This window comes from Pipistrellus hanaki (genome assembly GCF_964339955.1).
Source record: "Pipistrellus hanaki genome assembly, chromosome: 2".
NCBI classification, from domain to species: Eukaryota; Metazoa; Chordata; class Mammalia; order Chiroptera; family Vespertilionidae; genus Pipistrellus; species Pipistrellus hanaki.
In genome coordinates, this window is record NC_140504.1 from 109037114 (window position 1) to 109058586 (window position 21473).

General features: G+C 44.0%; 1 protein-coding gene across 4 annotated transcripts in view; it reads right to left on the reverse strand.

Annotated features, from left to right (window-relative positions):
• ST6GAL2 (ST6 beta-galactoside alpha-2,6-sialyltransferase 2) overlaps positions 1-21473 on the reverse strand; it is a 97119-nt gene that overhangs the window by 43660 nt on the left and 31986 nt on the right. For all 4 annotated transcript variants that reach the window (XM_084872475.1, XM_084872477.1, XM_084872474.1 and 1 more), the window contains exon 2: positions 1663-2618. In XM_084872475.1, the coding sequence (XP_084728601.1) occupies positions 1663-2569 (907 nt within the window). In that variant the 5' untranslated portion in view covers positions 2570-2618. The remainder of the gene's footprint in view (positions 1-1662; positions 2619-21473) is intronic.

Below are 21473 nucleotides of genomic sequence, written 5' to 3' on the forward strand. Positions count from 1 at the left end.
ATTTATGCCACAGTAAGGGGCAGGGGAATTCTCCCTGACATGCAAGAACATTCCAAATGTGTAGCAGCGGTGCAGAGGTGTTTAAAACACAGCAAAACCAAACCAGAAGCTAGTTATGGCCTGCTTTACAGCATAAGACTTAAATTCCTTCATACATTATTAATAATGGCCCTGGAAACGAGAAGGAACTGGTGTTACTGCACTCCAGGGACCTCTAACCACTGCTTTTCTTAATCAATTGCAGGCTGCACATTTATTTGACACATGGACAGTGTTATTATGGGCCTGCAGTAATGTCAACACAGGGACTCTGGGACCCCAGACCTCAAGTGTAGACTTGTGTCTTGCTTATTTTAACTTAAAAAAATTTCACATTCAGATGAGGTCTGGCTTGTGGAGCTTGATTACAATGGCACCACGCCATTTTAAGATGGTCAGAACATCAAGCACTCCTAAAGGACAGAACAGCGAATGGGTCCCAAACAACAGCTGCCCCTGAATGTCACGTCCAGGTTAGTGAATTGTGAGCATGTATTAAGCTCGGTTGCTTCATATTTACATCTCAGGCAGAGGCTGTGTGATTCCCATTTGTTCTCTGACACCTGATGCGGAAGCCGGCACACTGTAGGGCTAAGCACACAGGTTGTTAAGTGAGTTAATGGGCCTACAGGGCCAAGCTGCTTGCTCACGGGTGAAGCAATAGAATGGGCCAGGGCAGAGAGGGAAGTCTAAGTCCTTACAGCAAAGACTGACATTCCTGAAGGGGGAATTCTGCATCTGGACTGCTATAGAGAAGCCCAGCCTGAGTTTCCACCTACCAACCTGTCCTCCAGATCTCAGGCTCAATTTCACCTCTTACCTCAATTTCCTACCTGCCTGCCCTTCAAACTTCAGAATTGTCAGTCCCCACAATCACAGGAGCAAGTCCTTAAAAGAAGCCCCTTTCTCTTTACATGTACATCCCATCCCTAACTGGGAACTATGTAGCAGTGTTCCCCGAGGCTTCTGGCATGGATTTAAAGATAGTTCATTAGGGAAGAGAGGAGGCGGGTGTGGACCTATTATTTACCAACTTGGAGAAGCGCCCTGCTTAGGTGAACTGGCCGTGACCTGAAAGGCAGATTTGTGCCAAAGGGTCAGATCTCTTGTGGGGCAGGAATCCCTCCGCAAAGCCCACAACAGCGGTTTGGTCCCAGACTAACCGTGTTTGTCTTAAAGGACATCTCTGTGGAGCAGACTCCCTTAACCCCGCGGGGACTGCTCTTTCTCACCGCTTTGTTGCTCATAGCTCTACCGCACTATGGGTTCCTCAGCCTCCGTGGGCCAGGCTGGGAGACTCACAACAGGGAGCATAGTTTCTAAGGAAGCTGGAGGGTCTCCCTGCAAAAGGCAGGGACACTCCGGCCTTCCACTACCCCTGGACCCAGCTCTGGGGAGCACATCTCTGCTCTAAAACGGCCCAAAGGATGCCTCTGCTGGTTCACTCAGTCCGGGCTACAGAAAAGCAGTCTCCAGCTAACCTCCAAACATCCAGTGCTCGGCCCAGGCCGCCCCGCCCGCGGGAACCAGAGGAAAGTGGGGAAAGCGCCAGCCCCTGACCCGCATCGGGCCCAGGACAGGGACCAGTCCCCCACCTCCCACCCCGCACCCCAGGACACCCACCTATCTCCTCTCCCAAGGAGGAGTTGAGGATGGCGCCCGCGGACATGACCACGGCGCAGGAGCGCAGGCCGCCGGGGTGCAGCTGGCCGAGCGGCACCGCGGGCACCAGCGCGCGCCAGCCCAGCGCCGCGAAGGGCGGCTCCGTGCCGTCCAGCGTGCGCAGGCGCACCCGGCGCCGCAGCGCGCACAGCAGGGCCGCCCGGCTCCGCCCGGCCGCGCGCCGCCCGCGGAAGCGCACGCCGTGCTTGTTGGCCGCCAGGTAGTCCTTCATGGCCCTCTGCAGGCGCGGGGTGAGCATCTTGGAGGAGACGGTGCCCTTCCAGAGCCGGTGCAGGAAGGCCCTGGACATGGAGGAGTACAGCCTGTCTCCTGCCTCGCCCTCCTCCAGCGCGGGGCTGCCCCCTCGGGGCCGGTGCCTTTTCCTCTCCGGCAGCCACGCCTTCCACCTGCTGGAGTGCCTGGGGGCGAGGGGCTCCAGTGTCCCCGGAGCCTGGCTGTGAGACCATGGTTGACCTGCAGCAAAAAAGTAGTCGTCGTCTTCTGGGTAGAAGGTATTTGGGGATTTTCTCCCAATCTGAGATAAAAAGAACTCTTCTTCATTTTCAACCCCATCTTGCAGCTTGGCCCATTTCTGCAGGTCGCGAGGCCCCGTGGGGTGTCCGTCCAGCAGCCCCTTGTTTGTGTTCACGCTTTCTGGCCAGGAGGGCTCCTGCATGGCACCCATGATGACCCTCTGCTTCCCCTGCATGGGCAAGAGCCTCCTAGTCTCCAGGAAGGCAAGGGAGCTGGGCGCAGGCTCAGCAGGGCTGCTGTTGGTGAAGTAAATGAAAATCACCAGGAAGAGGAGCCCCCAAGTAAATATCCCACAAAGCATTCGTTGTCTCCATTGCTTCAAGTGTGGTTTCATGGCGGGTCTCTGGGTTCAGCAGCTGGTGTCCCAAAGTGGTGGAATGATCCTGAAAAACAGGTCTACAGTTAACTAATGTGGACATCTGCTCAGACATCACTAGGATCATCTATGTTTGCAGTGTTCCTATAGGAGAGGGTTGAGTGGAGGAGGGAGAGGGAACCAGAGGAGCTATGGCTAAATTCAGGTGTCACATGTCCCTCAACCCCTGACTTCTGCAAAGGAGTCCCACCATCTCAGTTGGCTGTCCTGGAAGAAAGGAGGTGGAGTGGAAACCCTCCTCAGGTCACTCAGTCTTCCCACATGACAGCTGCTTAATAGGAGCCATCCCAACAACCTTTCCCTGAAACTGGATTTATCTATAGTAATAATAAATAGCCTAGGTCAGAGGTCGGCAAACTCAGTCAAAAGAGCCAAATATCAACAGTACAACGATTAAAATTTCTTTTGAGAGCCAGACTTTTTAAACTTAAACTTTTTATAACGCCACTTCTTCAAAATAGACTCGCCTAGGCTGTGGTATTTTGTGGAAGAGTCACACTCAAGGGGCCAAAGAGCCGCAGTTTGCCGACGCCCTCATGCATCACACCCTAATGTCGTCACAAGATGGCTGTGCACACAGAGGAAGTGGGTCCTGGAGGAGGAGGTGTGTCGTGGCAGGGGAGGGCAGTTGTGGGTGATCAGGCAGGCAGGCAGAGGCAGTTAGGGGCTATCAGGGAGGCAGGCATGGAGGTTAGGGGTAATCAGGGAGTCAGGCAGGCAGAGTTGGGGGCAATCAGGCAGGCAGGCAGGTGAGTAGTTAGGAGCCAGCCGTTCCAGATTGTGGGATTGGGCCTAAACCAGCAGACGGCCATCCCTCAAGGAGTCCCCTATTGGAGAGGGTCCAGTAGAATTATAATTTAGTAAAACAAAGCAGGAGTTGAGCAGAGTTTTCCATCTCTCACCTACTTATCAGCCAAAAGCTCAAAGTTCACATATTGTACTACTACAGGATTTACTAGGAGACAGAAAAATACATAGAGGAGTACTTGGAGGTTCAAGATAAACCCATTTATTTTCAGATGTTTCACAAGTACTAGTACAGTGACTCAGGGGAGCCTGTTCCCTAATCCTGAGCCCCTGAATATGGAAGAAGCTTTCCTTTTATAAACCCTTTAGTTTCTTTGTTCCCCAAATATGGATCAGGCTTCCAGACCTTTCGCGGGCTTTGCGAAAAGCCCCATGTGTCAGGATGGGGGTCGTGAGACCACACCTATGCTGCCAGTGCTGATAACCCCTCAGGGGGTTGTGTATTGTTCATGGTTTATGGCCTTTGTAAAATGGGAATATTTAGGTAAATAGGTCTTGTAAGACCAGATAATTAAGGAAGGAATAGTGAGTTAATTATTGGCGAGCAAGAATGTGCATTTAAAGATACTGATTAACTAGGTAGAGTCAGATTGCTAGCCCCTCCCAAAAATGTATTTTTATGTTCCCCATCAGTACAGCAGCATTGCTGTGTATTTCTAGGGAGTGGCAACCATATCTGATTCTTCGGTGTCTTTCCCAGGCCTAGGAAGCTGCCTGGAACATACCAGAAATACACCTATGGTCCAGAATAAGCAAGACTGTAGTGTCTATTGCTGCAGGGGGATGTTATGCCAAAGTGTCTGTGGATTTCAGAGTGCCCCAAATAATGCCCACCTATTTCACCTCACCATGAGTCTCTGAAGGAATAAGAGGAAAGTGTAAGGACAGAAAAAAAACTTATCTTTGCTGTGACCCTCCACAATTTATGAGAAGCACCGTAAACTCTAAGACCTCTTTTCAAATTGGGGGACAGGATAAGCAACTCTCACACTTTTAACACTAATTTCTGATTCCATCTGATCATACCAACTGAAGCAGTATTTTCTAAATGAGCCTTTGGATCTCTTTTTCACAAATGGTCACAGTCTAATACTTTTATATTTCCACTAGTGGTCCGGTGCACAAAATTTGTGCAGGCATGTGTGTGTGTCCCTCAGCCTGGCTTGCACCCTCTCCAATCTGGGATCCCTTGGGGGATGTCCGACTGCTGGTTTAGACCTGATACCTGTGGGATCGGGCCTAAACTGGCAATAGGACATCCCTTTCGCAATCTGGGATTGCTGGCTCCTTACAGCTCACCTGCCTACCTGTCTGATTGCTCCTAACTATTCCACCTGCCAGCCTACTCACCCCCAAACCGCCCCCCCCCCTTGCTGGCCGGCTTGCCCCCAACTGCTTCTTTCTCCCCCTCCCTCCTCTGCCAGCCTGATCACCCTCAACTGCCCTCCCCTCCTGGCCTGATTGCCCCTGACAGCCTCTGCCTTGACCCCACCACCATGGCTTTACCCAGAAGGTCTCCTGGTCTAATTAGCATATTACCCTTTTACAATATTAGTAAAGATTCCTGAATGTCTTGGCAATATCAAAGTGGTGTAAAGGTTTCTAAATGCTTACAATCAGCTCTGTACATATTTCAATCAGGAACTGAGAACAGTTTGTGGATGTGCACAAACTACTCACACTTGTAGTAGAATTTGCAAAATGATCTTTCTAAACCTGACCATTCAGCAGATTATGCTTCAAACTGTAATTTACAACCTGAAGATATAAAACTATTGCCAATATTTCCACAGTTCTATTAGAAACCAGAAAAACATTCTTATAAGAGTTAATCTGCTTCCACCCCAAATGAATACACTGCAACACAAGTTTACACTAACTACTAGTGTTAGCACAGTCCCACAAGACTTCAGACATCAGCCTGAATTTATATCCCAAGGCCCCTGCACTTCTCACCCTGGAGATCCCCATAATACCCCTCAGGTTTAATCATTTATTAGAATGACTAACAGAACTGAAAGTTATACTATACTAATGATTACAGGGTTTTTTTGGGTAAGGGATATATGTAGTTCAAGGTGTGCATGTGTGACCAAATGGAGAGTGATTCCATATCCATTTCCCATGGTGTCAGGCAACAGTATCTATCCTCTTGGGCCATCTATATGTTCACCCGCCACAGACTTCCATTGAGTCTTGGCATCCAGAGATTTTATTGGGGTTCTATTATGTAGGCATGACTGGTTGAATCACTGACTATGTGACTGAATTAAATTTCCAGTCCCCTCTTCTTCCCAGAGGTCAGGCTGGCCCAAAGTCCCCTGCCTTTTAATCACAGGGTAGATCTTTCTGATGACCAGCTCCCATCCTGAAGCTATCTAGGAGCTCATTAAGTGACCTTATTAGCATAACAAAGACACCCCTATTGCTGAGGAAAATTCAGTGGTTTTAGAAACTCCATGCCAAGAACCCAGGACAAAGACCAGACAAAAGATTAAAATGCCATAAAGCTCTAGTAGCTGATTTAAAAGGCAGTCTTTCTGCTTCTGGCAGAAATCTTCCTTTCCTGGTTGTCCTACAACAGCTCTGGGGGCTTATTCTAATGGATTACTAAAGAAAGGGAAATGGAGGTTTCTTAAACAACATTTGCTTGAGAGACTTAAAGCACTAAGTCAAAATGGTGAGGTATGTGCACAGAATTCAGTAGATGAAAAAACAAACAGGAAACCTTGATAGGTTGGAGAGGAACTGGAAACTTAAGGCTTTGGGGATTGGAGTGAGGACATGTGTCTTGCATGCCAGGCAACCCTGAGCTGCCCAGTTCTGCCGAGTTAGGAAGCTATGGAAATGGGCTTAGAAGGTGAACCTGCTAAATTTCATGTCCAGATTCAGAGTATCAGACATATAGACTTGGTTATAGAGAAATGGCCAGTTCCCAACTCAAGACAAGTGACATCTGTTTTTTATGGGGGGATGACAGACATGAAATGAGGGGAAGGGGGTGCAGAGAAAAATGAGAGGAAGTCTGTAGACACAAAGAAAGTAAAAGGAAAGCCCAGATGCATAGTGGGGCCAGGACCCTGGGAAAGATTTTGTCCTCTCCATCTTCCAGGCTGGAAAGTAGGAAGGGTGGGATCTGTGCAGCTCTCTGAGCACCTTATATGAGTAAGTATCACAATGAAAAGAATGAGAATTTCCATTAGGTCAGATTTATAGCTTCTCATCCACAGTAGTAATAGAAAGTGGTGGGATCCTGCCTCAACTCATGATTAGGGTTCAACTTTTAGTAGATCCAAAAGCTGCCCTGCAACTGCTGTCACTGCAGACCTGCTGCTGCCAGTGAAGGGGACATTCTCCAAAATGATAAATTCCCATGGCATCAGTAAATCCTCTGCTAGCACAATGCTACAAAAATCATTGTATGCATTCTGGGTCCTTCATCAACATAGTTGTAAAATCCAGGTTAGAGATGGTTGGAGGACACAACCAATGTCACAGCCTTGATCCCTCTTTCTATAAAGTAACCACAAAACCTAAGAGGAAGAAATGTTTGGTAAGAGGTAGGAAAAAATACACATTTTTCTCTAGTATAGTACATCGGAAATATTATAAGGACATTGCTTAAACAAAGTGATTCTGTAATACTTATTGCTCTGTCCCATCATTAGCTGGTGTGATATAAATAGCACCGGGGACATATAAGTGGCACATCAGGGAAATGATCTGTCCCCAGGAGCCAATGAAAAGGTGCCCCCTGATTGTAGGCCCACCTGAGCTTTGTGGGGGAAGGTCCCTCCATGACTGGCTGCTGAGTTCCTACCAGTTTTCCCTTGGAAGGAATTGGCAAGACTGTATGTATACTTTGTAAGGTGTGGCCATCTCTTCTTTTCCATGGTGTTTCCAACAGTGCTCCCTGGCTGTGCTCAGGTTTAACTTCCAAGTGATGTTCTCTGCTATTTGAACTGCACTTCTCCATCCCCACCCTCCTCACACATTCTGCTGCCTCTGTAGCCAGCCTCTGGGAAACTGGCAACACTAAGGCAATGACTATAGGCAAAATAAATAAATAAATAAATAAATAAATAAATAAATAAATAAAAATTACCCACTACTAGAAGTTATTCTAATTGTTCTACCTGCTCAGGAATTTTAGTGCCCATATCTTAGATACTAATTATCAAACAAGGAAATAAGTCACATTTTCACATGGATATTTGAAACAGGACAAAAGAATGTTTAAAAAAATCACATTTTCCAAAAGGCACAATTGCAAGTTGTCAGATGAAATTATAAAGTGTAGGAATTGCCTCAGATGAACATTACAATGCAGGTGATGGTGAATACAACTTCCTTCTGATTTTGTTCAGGGTAAAGTGAAGACCACTTGAATGATGCTTTGCCACTTGAATGATGTCCCTCATAACCCCTGAGGGTGACAAGTTTTGATCACCGATTTGCCTGAATGGAGAGTATTTTTCACACTTTTTGATTGACTTGTCTGCTGCAGTGCCTGATGTCCAGGCTTTCTGTGGTGTGACAAATACTTGTGTTCTATTTTGTGTAAAAGTTGTCTCAACCGGTCTTAAATCTAAGTATTTACTTTAACATCTTACATAATAATAGACAAATATGTAAATTGACCATACCTCCACTATGCCACCAGCCAATGCCACCAGGAATGATATGCAAATTAACCCGACCAAGATGGTGGACAAATTTGCATATTAAGGCGGGGCAGGTAGTAACCAGGCCTCAACCATGGGGGTCCAGGTCAATGGGGGGGAGGGGCTGGGGGCAGCCCCAGGTCCCGCCCCCAAAGTCCCGTTCCAAAGGGGGTCTGGGGAGTTGGGATGGACAGCACTAGGCCCCAACTGCAGGGCCCAGGCCCCTCCCACAAAGTCCTATTTCATTAGGGGCCCAGGAAGATGGGGCGGGCAGCACCAGGCCCAAACCGTGGGGGCCCAAGGAGACAGATACAGGCCCCAATCATGTGGTCCAGATCCATTGGGGGCTGGGAGGTGGGATGGGCAGCTCCAGGCCCAAACTGTGAGGTCCAGGTCCATTGAGGGCCAGGGAGGCAAGGCGGGCAGCGCCTGCAAAATCCTGTTTCATTGGGGGCCCAGGGAGTCAGGGTAGGCAGCACCAGGTCCTGCCTGAAAAGTCCTGTTTCATCATGGGCCGGGGAGCCAGGGCGGGTAGTGCCAGGCCCGAACCCTGGGTCCAGGTCCATTGGGGGCCCAAGTCCAGGGCAGGCAGCATGAGGCTTTTTAGGCTGCTGGGCATGAGGGAAGGCCCACATGTCCTGCTGTTTCTATCAACACAGTTGTCTATTTATTGTGCCTGAATTTTTCTGCCCACTTACAAGGACTCTAAATTCCCTCAGGGATTGATTTTCAATGATAGCTGCTCAAGGGAATTTTACTTGAGGAGTGTGTGTATGTGTGTGTGTGTGTGTGTGCGTAAAATATTTCAAACAACAAGTCTACCCCTTCAGAAATTAGTGTTCCAATTTTGTTCAATTTTCATAGATTCTGATTTTGCTGATTTGGAGAGTATCGAGCCAACAGTAAATTTTAAGACCCTGAATGATTCTAACCTGTGGTTTAGAAGCCACTGCTTATTTTTATGCAAACACAAGAGCCAAATGTCCAGGTAAAATACAGAAATCTCAATTGTACAGCTCAATAAATGTTTACCTATGTCTACACCCAAGTAGCCACCATCCAGAATGTTCTCTTGAATCTTTCTCCATTAGTAACAAAGGCAGAACCAATTACTTATCTTGGAGAGAGAAAAAAAGAAAAAAAAAAAAAGGAGAATGTGTGGGAATATGTAATAATACCTCAAAATAGTACCTCCCAATAATTTTATTTATCAGATTATAGGCTTTTTCTCATCTGTGTTGTACTTACTGGCAGTTAGATATCCCCAAGGGGTCCCAGATTGAAAAGGGTGCAGGCTGGGCTGAGCTCCTCCCCGCCCCCAACCCCCTGCTATGCACAAATTTTGTGCACTGGCCTACTAGTTCTATATAATAAAGAGGTAATATGCAAATTGACCATCACTCCAACACATAAGATGGCCTCCCTTATGTGGTCAAAGTTGCCTGCCCCATGTGGACACAAGATGGCCACCACAAGATGGCCAGCAGGGGAGGGCAGTTGGGGGGACCAGGCCTGCAAGGAAGGACAGTTGGGGGAAACCAGGCCGGCATGGGAGGGCAGTTAGGGGTGATCAGTTTGGCAAGGGAGGGCAGTTAGGGGTGACCACCAGGCTGGCAAGGGAGTGGTTAGGGGTGATCAGGCTGGCAGGAAGAAGCAGTTAGGGGCAATCAGGCAGGCAGGCCAGTGGTTGGGAGCCAGCAGTCCTGGATTGTAAGAGGGATGTCTGACTTCCCATTTAAATGGGCAGTCAGAAATCCCTTGAGGGGTCCCAAATTGGAGACGGTGCAGGCTGGGCTGAGGGACACCCCTCCCCCCACGCACAGATTTTGTGCACCAGGCCTCTAGTTGAAATAAAAAAGATTTAGTATGAACAGTGAGGCACTCATGTATCATAACAGCCTCAGGAATCATTTTCTTTCAAGAATCATTTTCTAAAATTAGCTATTGTCACATATCCAAGAAAATTTTGCCCAGTCTGCATGAGATACAGCTCCCACTGAATTTCTCTCTTCACAGCTCATGGGCTCCTTTAGCAAATGACCCCCTTTCTTTTTTTTCTTTGAAAAAAAAAATTATATATATATATATATATATATATATATATATATATATATATATATACCTCCAGTCTGCCAAATGCATGCCACTTAAGGTCCACTCCCTAATTCAGTCCCTCTCTGATCCTAGCCCATGCTCAAGTTAATGTCCAGACGCCATAAAGTAAAAGGTCAGCCTAGGTCCCGTAGAGCTTGAAGAGAGGGCTACTCCATTCTCCTACAGAGCTGGGGAGGGGTCAGAATGGCCAGTTCATTGTTGGAAGTGCAGTGGCATGGCCATTGCTATGGGCCCTGAAGGCCAGCAGCTCCTCCAGGCTCCAGCCAACTCTCCCTGTGACTGGGAGCCTTGGACTCCAGAATGGGTTTAGCAATCTCATGAGCTTACTTGGCTAAGGCAGAGTTTGAAAAATGTGTGCCAGCACTTATGGTTAGTTTAAAATTTGGATGTTTGAGTCATCTCAGTGGGGAAGAGTATGAGCTACTCAAAGGCTGGATTACATATAATCAATTTTGTATTCCTAAAAAGCACAAGGTAGACTGTTTCATGTAAGATTACTAATTAATATTTCTGAAGTAAATGAAATGAATGACCGAAATTAAAGTAAAGCAAATGGAACTGCCTGGACGGGCTCTTGGCTGGATCAGGAGGAAGGGGTGCAACGCTTGCCGTGCTGCCCAAGCCATGAGTGTCTGGGTGGCTTCAAGCACATGGAGCCAGCAGTTGCATGGTTAGGTCAGCATCCATTGTGGTGAAGGCAGTCCTGTCAGACCCTGCTGTGTACCAGATACCTACTATGTAACAGGCCCTTACTTTGCACCTCATATTTACTCTCATTTTAATTATTCATAATCAGTTTAATCTTTAAAACAAACCCCTTCATAAAGAAACTGAAGCTCTACATGGTCTCCTTGTTGTTACAATATCCCCATCTTTCCTACTATATCACAAAGCTACGAGGGTTGTACCATGACTAAAAATTTTATGAGATTTTCTTTTTCTCTGCCACAAAGTTACGATGCCGAATTTCAGGCCAGCTTTTTAAATTGATTAGACCAAGTGATTCCCTAACATCCCATTTTCCCTAATATCCATATTTTTGATTGCTGGAGAAGATAATCTTCCCAATTACACCTCAGAAACCAGAATCCACACCTGCCATGCTCAGCAGTGCCCAAGGGAGCTTAGCCTTGGCACAACAACCAAGGGGATTTTGCCAGGCAGAAGGAGCTGCTAACTTGCTGACCTTTCCAGAGAGGCTACAGGTGTGAAGGCTCATGACCGCAAGGAGTTATGTAGGCAGGAAGACTGCTTTGTTGCCCTGTTTTAGGATAGGTGAATGTACAGAGCAGTGAAGTGGATTTAAGTAATCCTGAGTGCTTCAAAGAGAAGGGAAGCAGAGCTGAACATTGAAAGACACAAGAGTATGAAGGGAGACTGTCACAGACTGGTGACTGGGAGTGAATGGGCTCAACCTGAATAAGGGTGAGATACTTTTATGAAGATTAATTTCTGGGCAAATAATTTCAGCTGTACAGGATTTCTCCTCAGTGGCAGGGCAGATGGAAAATAATTTAAAAGTCAGACTCACATATGTGAGCCCCTCTGTGTGGCTTTTGGCTTTCAGAACTTTCTGCAATGAGATGGCAGGTGCTGTTAGGGCAGAGGGAGGCAGGAATGATTCCAGACACCTATTATTGGCTCTATAGAGACAACACAGCTGCCTTCTAGCTAGGGTCTGCTGGCTTCCAGAAACAGTATCTGTCTGCTTTGGACACAGTGGCCTGTTTGTTTTATGATAATTAGCATTCAAATATTTACACTTTATACCAATAATGTGCCCAGGCTCATGATTGAAGCTGTGAATTAGTTTTGGTACTGATGCTTAATAATAAAACAGATGGAAGCTTGTATACCTGCCATTGAGATTTGAAAGTTTTACTCTGAGTCTTCAAACGTAAGTGGGCTTTTTGGTCAAAGTGTAGGTGGCTCTAACAGGGAGAACTCGGTATCAGGAGAAGCCACCCTTTCTTAGGAAAAGCACATCCTTTGTCACAGCCCAAGGGGGCACCGGCATCAGTGTGGGCCCACATGGTGGGCATATGATGGTGAGGATGGACAGGCACCAGTCAGGATGGCAAGTCTGAGTCACCATTTCTGGCCTACACTTGAGGGTATGGACTGAGACAGATGGCTACTCATTAAGAGGAGTAGAGGCAATGGATGGTTGACCAGGAAGCCCTGGGAGCAGACAGCCTGTTCAGATCCTTGTCAGCTGTGTGGTTTTGGATAAATCATTTAAGCCCCAGTTTCTTCATCCAGTGTGAGTCATAACCCTGCCTAGATCATTGCTGCTTTATAGAGGAATGAATCAGGCATTGTGTGATTTGACCAGCATGGAGACTGGCCCAAAACGAGAGCTCAATCAATGTGACTTCTCAGTCCAGCCTTTGAAATTCTGTCAAAGTTAAGAAGTGGTATAACAAGCGTGGATTTCACTGAATGTGTTTACAGTGGACAGTTTCCCAGTAGGCACCCCTCTCTTTAAGTGAGCCCTGGTGTAGATGAGAACTAACCCTTACTCAAGCTAGTGAGACTAAATGTCCCTGGAAACCCTGCCTGAGTGAAGACCTCTCTCTGGTGTCTCCATCATGGATTCAGTGCCTGCCAAGTATCTTCTAATGGCTTCATTGTGTTAGTCAGCTTATTATAATTATGCTACTATAATTTAACAAATATTAGTAAGCCTAATGTAAAGCTGAATATATATATATTATATGACGCTTAGCCATTAAGGCAGTGGTCGGCAAACTCATTAGTCAAAAGAGCCAAATATCACAGTACAACGATTGAAATTTCTTTTGAGAGCCAAATTTTTTAAACTTAAACTTCTTCTCACACCACTTCTTCAAAATAGACTCATCCAGGCCGTGGTATTTTTGTGGAAGAGCCACACTCAAGGGGCCAAAGAGCTGCATGTGGCTCGCGAGCCGCAGTTTGCAGATCATGGTCTTCAGGAACTGAATTAAGTTCTTGGGGAAATTTAAATTTAAATTTTGAGTAACAAAAGAATGGATAAGAAGTACAGTACAGATAAAAAATTCCAAAACCTTTTTTTTTTTTTTTTTTTTTTAAAATATATTTTATTGATTTTGTACAGAGAGGAAGGGAGAGAGATAGAGAGTTAGAAACATCTATGAGAGTCATTGATCAGCTGCCTCTTGCACGGCCCCTACTGGGGATATGCCCGCAACCAAGGTACATGCCCTTGACCAGAATCGAACCCGGGACCCTTCAGTCCCCAAGCCGACGCTCTAACCATTGAGCCAAACCGGTTTTGGCCCAAAACCTTTCTTTAGTCCTGACAATAGGCTTCTGATGAGAGCACAGAGCAGAGAGGATACAGGGAGACTCACTTTCCTGTTCCGGAGACAGTCTGGTGGGGCGCTGGTTTCTCTGTCAGAAAGAAAGTATTTTGGCAACTGTAATTGCAAAATTAAAAAAAAAAAAGTATATACTAAAAAAAAAGGAAAAAAAAAAAAAGAAAAGAAAGTGTTTTAGGTGTCAAGAGGAGCATCTTAAAAAAAATAAAAAGAGACCTGGCTGGTTTGTCTCAGTGGATAAAGCCTCAGCCCATGGACTAATGGGTCCTGGGTTCGTTTCCAGTCAAGGGCACATGCCCAGGTTGTGGGCTCGATCCCCAGTAGTGGGTGTGCAAGAGGAAGCCAGTCAATGATTACCTCTCAACATTGATGATCTAGTTTGTTCTCACAACCAGGCTGCACATGACTTTATCAGTAATACACATATTATGTCAGCCTCCATCTGTCTGATGTTATCGTGCTAACCAAAGTGCTGGGCAATGCACTCCAGATCCTATAGTCTGGGAACTTTTGGAAGCCCCTTTCATGTGAGAAACATGAGTCACAATGAGGTTATGTAAAAGTTCCCACCATTTTATTATGCGTTGGAGCCAGGATAGTACCTGGCACATTTGTAGACAGTCAAAATGAGGACAATGAGAATGTATGCTCTCCTTATCTCCCAGATTGTTGTAAAGAGACAAGGAAAAATGTGTTAGTGAGAACATTTTAAATTTAGATTGTTTAAAATTCATTGTTTTCATGATATGAGGGATTAACATTAGTTAGATTGAATTATGTCAAATTAATCTTAGCTGATTGTTTCATGAAATATCAAGGCTAAGTGAAAAGATGATTCCAGTATACTAAAACATCACCTTGCCAAATGGAGAGTGCCAGGGAAAGTCATGCCCAGGTCAACATGTTTCTTGGAAAGTGAAGATGGTAGCAGTTTGCTTTGCAAGGCTGTTTCGCAGGATTAGTAATGCAGCCTTAATACTCCCAAGGTTGGTTTTTGGAGAAATATTAAAATCTTACTAAGAGAAAATGCAAATTTGTTAAATGACCCAACAATATGCTGTTTACATTTGCCATAGATGAGGGTAAGCCAGTCATGTCTTCTTGGGGTAGTTTTGCAACAGAAGGCTTGGGATGGGAGAAATACATTAATTTTTACATTAAAACACATGTAAACACATATTATGAAGTCAAATATAAAATAAACTCAAAAATTTAATATGAAACATGAAACTTCAAATACATTTCTCACTGTGGAGCTTTCAATTTGCCCTTTATCAACATAAGAAATTTCCAAATCTGTAGATAATTTTTATGAGTTTACTTGGGCCAAACTGATGATAACTGCCAGTAAGCAAAATCTTAACAAATTGAGAAAATGCTCTGGAGAATGGCAATTTGTGGTTTATTTTATACATTACAATCAAAAGAGGAGGCATAAAGAGGGTTACATGAAACCTATTGCTTATAGATTAGGGAGGTGAAAGAAAGCAAAACGGAAAATCTAGGGATGGATAAAAAAGTAAATTAATAGACACATGCTTCTTTTACATTTGAGGGGAAATGATAGCTAACAGTCAACAACAAACATGATAATACTAACAATGAGGGGATTTGTGGTCTCTGCTCTGAGGTTGTGCTTTGAGGGTTTTTTGGGGTGGAGTGTGGGGGAGAGAATTACTTTGATATTCCAAAGGTATGTTATCTCATATGTTATCTTAGATGCAAAAAGACAACAGACAAGTGAAGGCTGAACTATGTTAGGGAAAACTGCCCTAAGTCATAACTACCTGCCACAAACTACTTTTAGTAAGGAAGTTTTATTTGAGATCATCCTATGTGGTTACCTTCCTGTCTGAGTTTGTAAGGACATCACATAGACCTGTCCCCAGCTTGTCAGGTTAGTGAGTGGCCCCCATTTTCGTCCTTACCTCCCCTTTGCGCTTTCAAAACTGAATGTTCACACTGAAACTGGTTTGGCTTTGCAGACTGAGGGGTCCTGGGTTCGATTCCAGTCATGGGCATGTACATTGGATGCAGGCACATCTCCAGTGGTGGGTGTGCAGGAGGCAGCTGGTCAATGTTTCTCTCTCATCGATGTTTCTAGCTTTCTATCTCTCTCCCTTCCTCTCTGTAAAAAAATCAATAAAATATAAAAACAAAACAAAACAAAGCAAAAACTGAATGTTCTCCATCCTCAGAACTTCCCTTATGGAAAAGTTTGAGCAACTGGGGTGAGATTCAAGAAAAAGGCCTACTGTGGATATTATAATAAAATAGACATAGTTCAGAGGTTTCCTTTCAAATATGCTCCTCTAGTGTTCGTTTCTCAAAGCCTGTAAAAATTTGCCATATTATGAAACAATTTCTAGTTTCTAACTCTGAGAATTAGCTCATCCTTATAATAGTGCCTAATTGCCAACACACCCTAGTTAGGGCCAGTCACCCAGTCACAATGCCCATATGAACAACAGCATAATATGTTTTGAATATGTGTGCATTTTTACATGTGACACAGTAGTGATCTTGCATTACACACTCACCCATTACTTTATTTTGTCATCAATTCTATAGGTAGCTAGATATTAATAAAAGAAGGGAACAAAGGATATCAGACATTATCAGGCACAATAATCCAGGGAGCAGAAGCCTGCTTAGCCTGGAGAAAAAATGGAATGGAGCATTGTGCAAACAGGTCAGAGTGAGGGTGAGGGTGTGTGTGAGTACTGTGTGTGAGGGAGAGTGTGCATCGGTGTGAGAAGGTATCTGTTTGTGGGAGCAGGAGCTCAAAGAAGGCAGTTGGGTGCTCCTGGTAAAAAAGCAGCAGGTCACAGTGTGTTGCTGGGCCATGCCTTTCTCTCTACTTGAGAGTAGAGAGCTAGCCATTCTGATGAGCCACAGGGTCCTCCTTGGTAGGAGGCTATGTGGAGCAGCCCTGCTCCAATGCCCTAAGCTTCAGACAGACAGACCATGGGCAGGTGAACACTCATGGACCCACTATTGGGACCAGAAGCTTCTGGACACACAGACCAGACATAGCAGCTTGGTGCGCCTGAACTGTGGGCATCAGAGTACTGGCTGGCTGCCTTGACAAGCAGTATGTGGGGCCTGCCCTGCCATATTGGCAAGCAGGTTACCTGACGCACCCCACTGTGTGCCATAGCAGAGCAGCACCCAGCTCAGCCTGTCCGCTGCATCAGCTGAGCAGTGCTTGGCTTGTCTTAGCCCCTCCACCTGTGGAGTGCCTGGCCTGCCCTGCCACCTTGACACATGGCCCACCTTGACGTAGCAGGCCGACCCAGCATGCCTGATCTATTGTCCCTGGATGACCAGTTCAAACACATTGACATGGTGCACTTGATCCTACCATGCACCCAGATGCATGACCTGTTACCTTGATCCATTATGCCTGATTCACTGCCCCTGGACAAATACCTGGGAAATGAGCAAGGCTGTGGCAAAGACCTAGATAAAGAGTCACTGCTCTTTGTTTCTTATACCTCACTCTCTTCTCAGCTTTTCCTTCCCTCTGCCATTCATTTCTGTGTTTGCCAAAGAAAAGAATTAATAGAGTGGAAGTTTTAGATCTGAGGCAGGTGTCATTGGCATTGATGCTTTTTCCCAACCTATTCTCAACTAAGTGGCAGCAGATGTGAGCTAATGCTCCCCAACACACCCACCTGCCACATAGACCAGGAATGCCAAACCTAATTTCAACAGAAGATTGGACTCACCACTTAGGCCCAATGTGATCAGTCACCTCTGGAAAACACACCTGACCTGCAACTACACCTGCCTCACCCAGCACTCTGGACTACTGGAGTGCTAAAACGGGGAGACAAAGAAACAACCCCCAAATGAAAGGAAAAGCAGTATGTGGGGCCTGCCTAAATCACCAAAAAAGGAACTAAATGAAATGAAGGCAAGCAGTTTGTCAGATAAAGAACTCAAAGTAATGATTATAAGGTGCTCAAACAACTTAGTAAGAACTATAAACAACTTAATGAGAATTATAATGAACACTAGGGGCCCAGTGCACAAAATTTATGCACTAGGGAGGGATCCCTCAGCACAGCCTGCCCCTTCTCACATACTGGAAGCCACCAGGGCATGTCCTACTGATGGCTTAGGCCTGCTCCCCGTTGGGAGAGGACCTAAGCTGCAGTCTGGTCTCCCTTTGTGGGAGGCAATCAGGCTGATCAGGGGAAGGCACCAGCCCCATCACCCCACTGTTGTAGCCACTGCCAGTCACCACAGCCACCAAGTATTTTCATCAACATGAACTCCAATCCTTTCACCATGAAAAAATAACAACTTCCTTTAGGCAATTTCAAGATGTGTCTTTCATAGGATATGACATTTATTTCTTTATTTTTCTTTTTATCCTCACCTGAGGATATTTTTCCATTGAATTTTCCCCCTTCCCTCTGATCCCAGGCTCGGCCCCTGCCCAAGCCTAAAGCCTTCCTCCTCCTCCCCACAAACCCTCCTATGGCAAGCTCAGCCCCTTCCAATTTTTGTTGGGTTAATTTGCATACTTTGATTGGCTGTGGGTGTAGCAGAAGTATAGTCAATTTACATGTTTCTCTATTATTAGGTAAGATAATGAGAATCACCCCCACATGAAAAAAGATGTTGAAGCAACCAATAAGAATCAAGTGGAAATGAAGAATGATATAGCTGAAATAAAGGAGCCAGTGTTTCAGTGGTTGAGTGCCTGAGTTGCTGGCTTGATCCCTATTGATACTGCTATCGCTCTCTCTCCATCTCTGTTCTTCACTGAAATCAATAAAAATATTTTTAAAAATACCCTGGAAGGATTCAATAGTAGACTAGAAGCTGGGGACGGAATCAGCAAATTAGAAGACTCTAGAAAGAAAATACCCATTCGGCGTAGGATTTGGAAAAAAAATTAAAAAGCAGGAAGAGAGTTTAAGGGAGTTTGGGGACAACATGAAATGTAACAACATCTGCATAATAAGGGTTCTAGAAGTAGAATATATGGAGCAAGGAATAGAGAACCTGTTTGAAGAAATGATAGCAATGTTCTCAGACCTGGTGAATAAAAAAGACACACAAGTCTAGGAAACACAGAGTCCCAATCAAGATGAACACAAAAACATCTTCATCAATGCAATCATAATTAAAATGGCACACATTAAAGAAAAAGAAAGAATCTTAAAGGCTGCAAAAGAGAGACAGGTACCTACAAGGGAGTTCCCATTAGACTGTCAGCTGATTTTTTAATAACACGTTAGGCCAGAGGGAATGGAATGAAGTATACAAAGTAATGAAAATCAAGGGACTAAATCCAAAAATACTTTATTGAGAAAGGCTATCATTCAAAATTGAAGGTGAAATTAGGAGTGTCACAGACAAAAAAAGACAAAAAGCGTTTATTAACACCCAAGCAGCACTGAAAAAAATGCTGAAGTGACTATTGTAAGAAGAAGAAAGAGAGTGAGGAGCACAGGGATAAAGAATAAAAATGGCAAAAAATAAGTACCTATCAATAATAACCCAAAACATAAAAGACTTAAATGCTCCAATCAAAAGACATAGGGTAGTGGAATGGATAAGAAAACTTGATTCATATATATGTTATCTACAAGAAGCCACATCAGAACGAAATATTGACACAAACTGAAAATGAAGGGATGAAAAACATTTTCCATGCAAATGGAAATGAAAAAAATACAGGGGTAGCAATACTTATATCTGACAAAATAGACTTCAAAGCAAAGGCCATACAAGAGACAAAGATGGTTACTACATAATATTAAAAGGATCAATACAAGAGGATATATATGCACCCAATATAAGAGCAACTAAATATATAAAGAAGCTCTTGGAGGACCATAAAAGAGAGATTAATAGCAATACAGTCTTAGTAGAGGACTTTAACACTTCACTGACATTACTGATAGTTCTTCCAAACCAAAAATAAGTAAGGAAACAGAGAACTTAAATAAAACCAATGTATTTAACTGACACAGAACATTCCATACCAAAGCTGTAGGATATACATTCTTCTCAAGTGCACATGGGACATTCTCAAAGAGAGACCACACATTAGGACACAAACTAAGTCTCTACAAATTCAAGAAAATTGAAATCATATCAGTGTCTTCTCGGATCACAATGGTATTAAACTAGAAATCAACTACAACAAAAATACCCCAAAATATTCAAACATATGAGGTTAAATAGCATGTTATTAAAAAAAATGAATAGGTTACTCTGGGATCAAAATGAGAAATCAAAAACTTCCTTGGAACAAATGGAAATGAACACACAATAGTCCAAAATCTATGGGACACAATAAAAGCAGTCCTGAGAGGGAAGTGCATTGATCTACAGGCCTAAATTAAGAAACAAGAAAAATTGTTAATACATTATGTAACCCTACAACTTAAAGAATTAGAAACAAAAGGAAATCCAAGAATAACTAGAAGGAAGGAAAAAATAAAAGTCAGAGTAGATATAAATGACACAGAGACTCAAAAACAATACCAAAAAAAAAAAAAAAAAAAAAAAATCAATGAAACCAAGAGCTAGTTCTTCGAAGAGATAAACATGGAATGTCCACTTTCACACTCTTATTCAGACTCATCAAGAAACAGAGAGAACCCCCAATAAATAAAATCAGAAATAAAAGAGCTAAAATAACAACAGACATCACAGAAATACAAAGGATTGTAAACAAATACAAGATACCCAGCTTGTTGACATATAGTTGGAATGAGATGGAAAATTCCTAGAAAAATACATATAGTTGGAATGAGATGGAAAATTCCTAGAAAAATACAACCTTCCAAAACCAAACCAGGAAGAATCAGAAAACCTGAATAGGCCAATAACAACTGATGAAATTGAAGTAGTAATTAAACACACACACACACACACACACACACACAAAAACCCCCACAAAACAAACACACACAACACAACACTCCCACTCCCAGCAAATTAAAGCCCTGGCCTGGATGGTTTCACAGGGGAATTTTACCAAATATTCAGAGAACTAACATCTATCCTCCTCAAACTATTCCAAACAATCCAAGAGGAATACTTTCAAGATATTTCCGCAAGTCCAGCATTATTCAAATTCCAAAACAAGATAAAAACACTACAAAGAAAGAGAATTACAAGCCAATATCCTGGATGAATATTGATGTTAAAGTCCTCAATAAAATATTAGCAAATTTGACCCAGCAATATATTAAAAAGATCATATACCATGACTAAGTGAGATTTATTCCAGGAATGCAATGCTAGTACAATATTTACAAATCAATAAATGTGATACATCACATAAACACACTGGAAGGCAAAAATCACATGATCATACCAATTGATGCAGAAAAACCATTTGACAAACTCCAACACCCATTTTTGATAAAAACTCTCAGCAAAGTGGGAGTAGAGGGATCATACCTCAAAATAATAAAGGCCATATATGACAAAATACAGCCAACATCATACTCAATGGGCAAAAACTAAAAGCATTCCTTCTAAGAACAGTTAATACTAGAGGCCTGGCTCCTTTATTTCAGCTATGTCATTCTTCATTTCCACTTGATTCTTATTCATTGTTTCAACATCTTTTTTCTTTTTTCTTTCTTTCTTTTTTTTTTTTTTTAAATATATTTTATTATTTTGTACAGAGAGGAAGGGAGAGAGATAGAGAGCTAGAAACATCGAAGAGAGAGAGAGTCATCGACCAGCTGCCTCTTGCACACCCCCTACTGGGGATATGCCCGCAACCAAGGTACATGCCCTTGACCGGAATCGAACCCGGGACCTTTCAGTCCCCAAGCCGACGCTCTATCCATTGAGCCAAACCGGTCTCGGCAACATCTTTTTTCATGTTGGAATGATTCTCATTATCTTACCTAATAATAGAGAAACATGTAAATTGACCATACCTCCCCTATACCCACAGCCAATTAGACA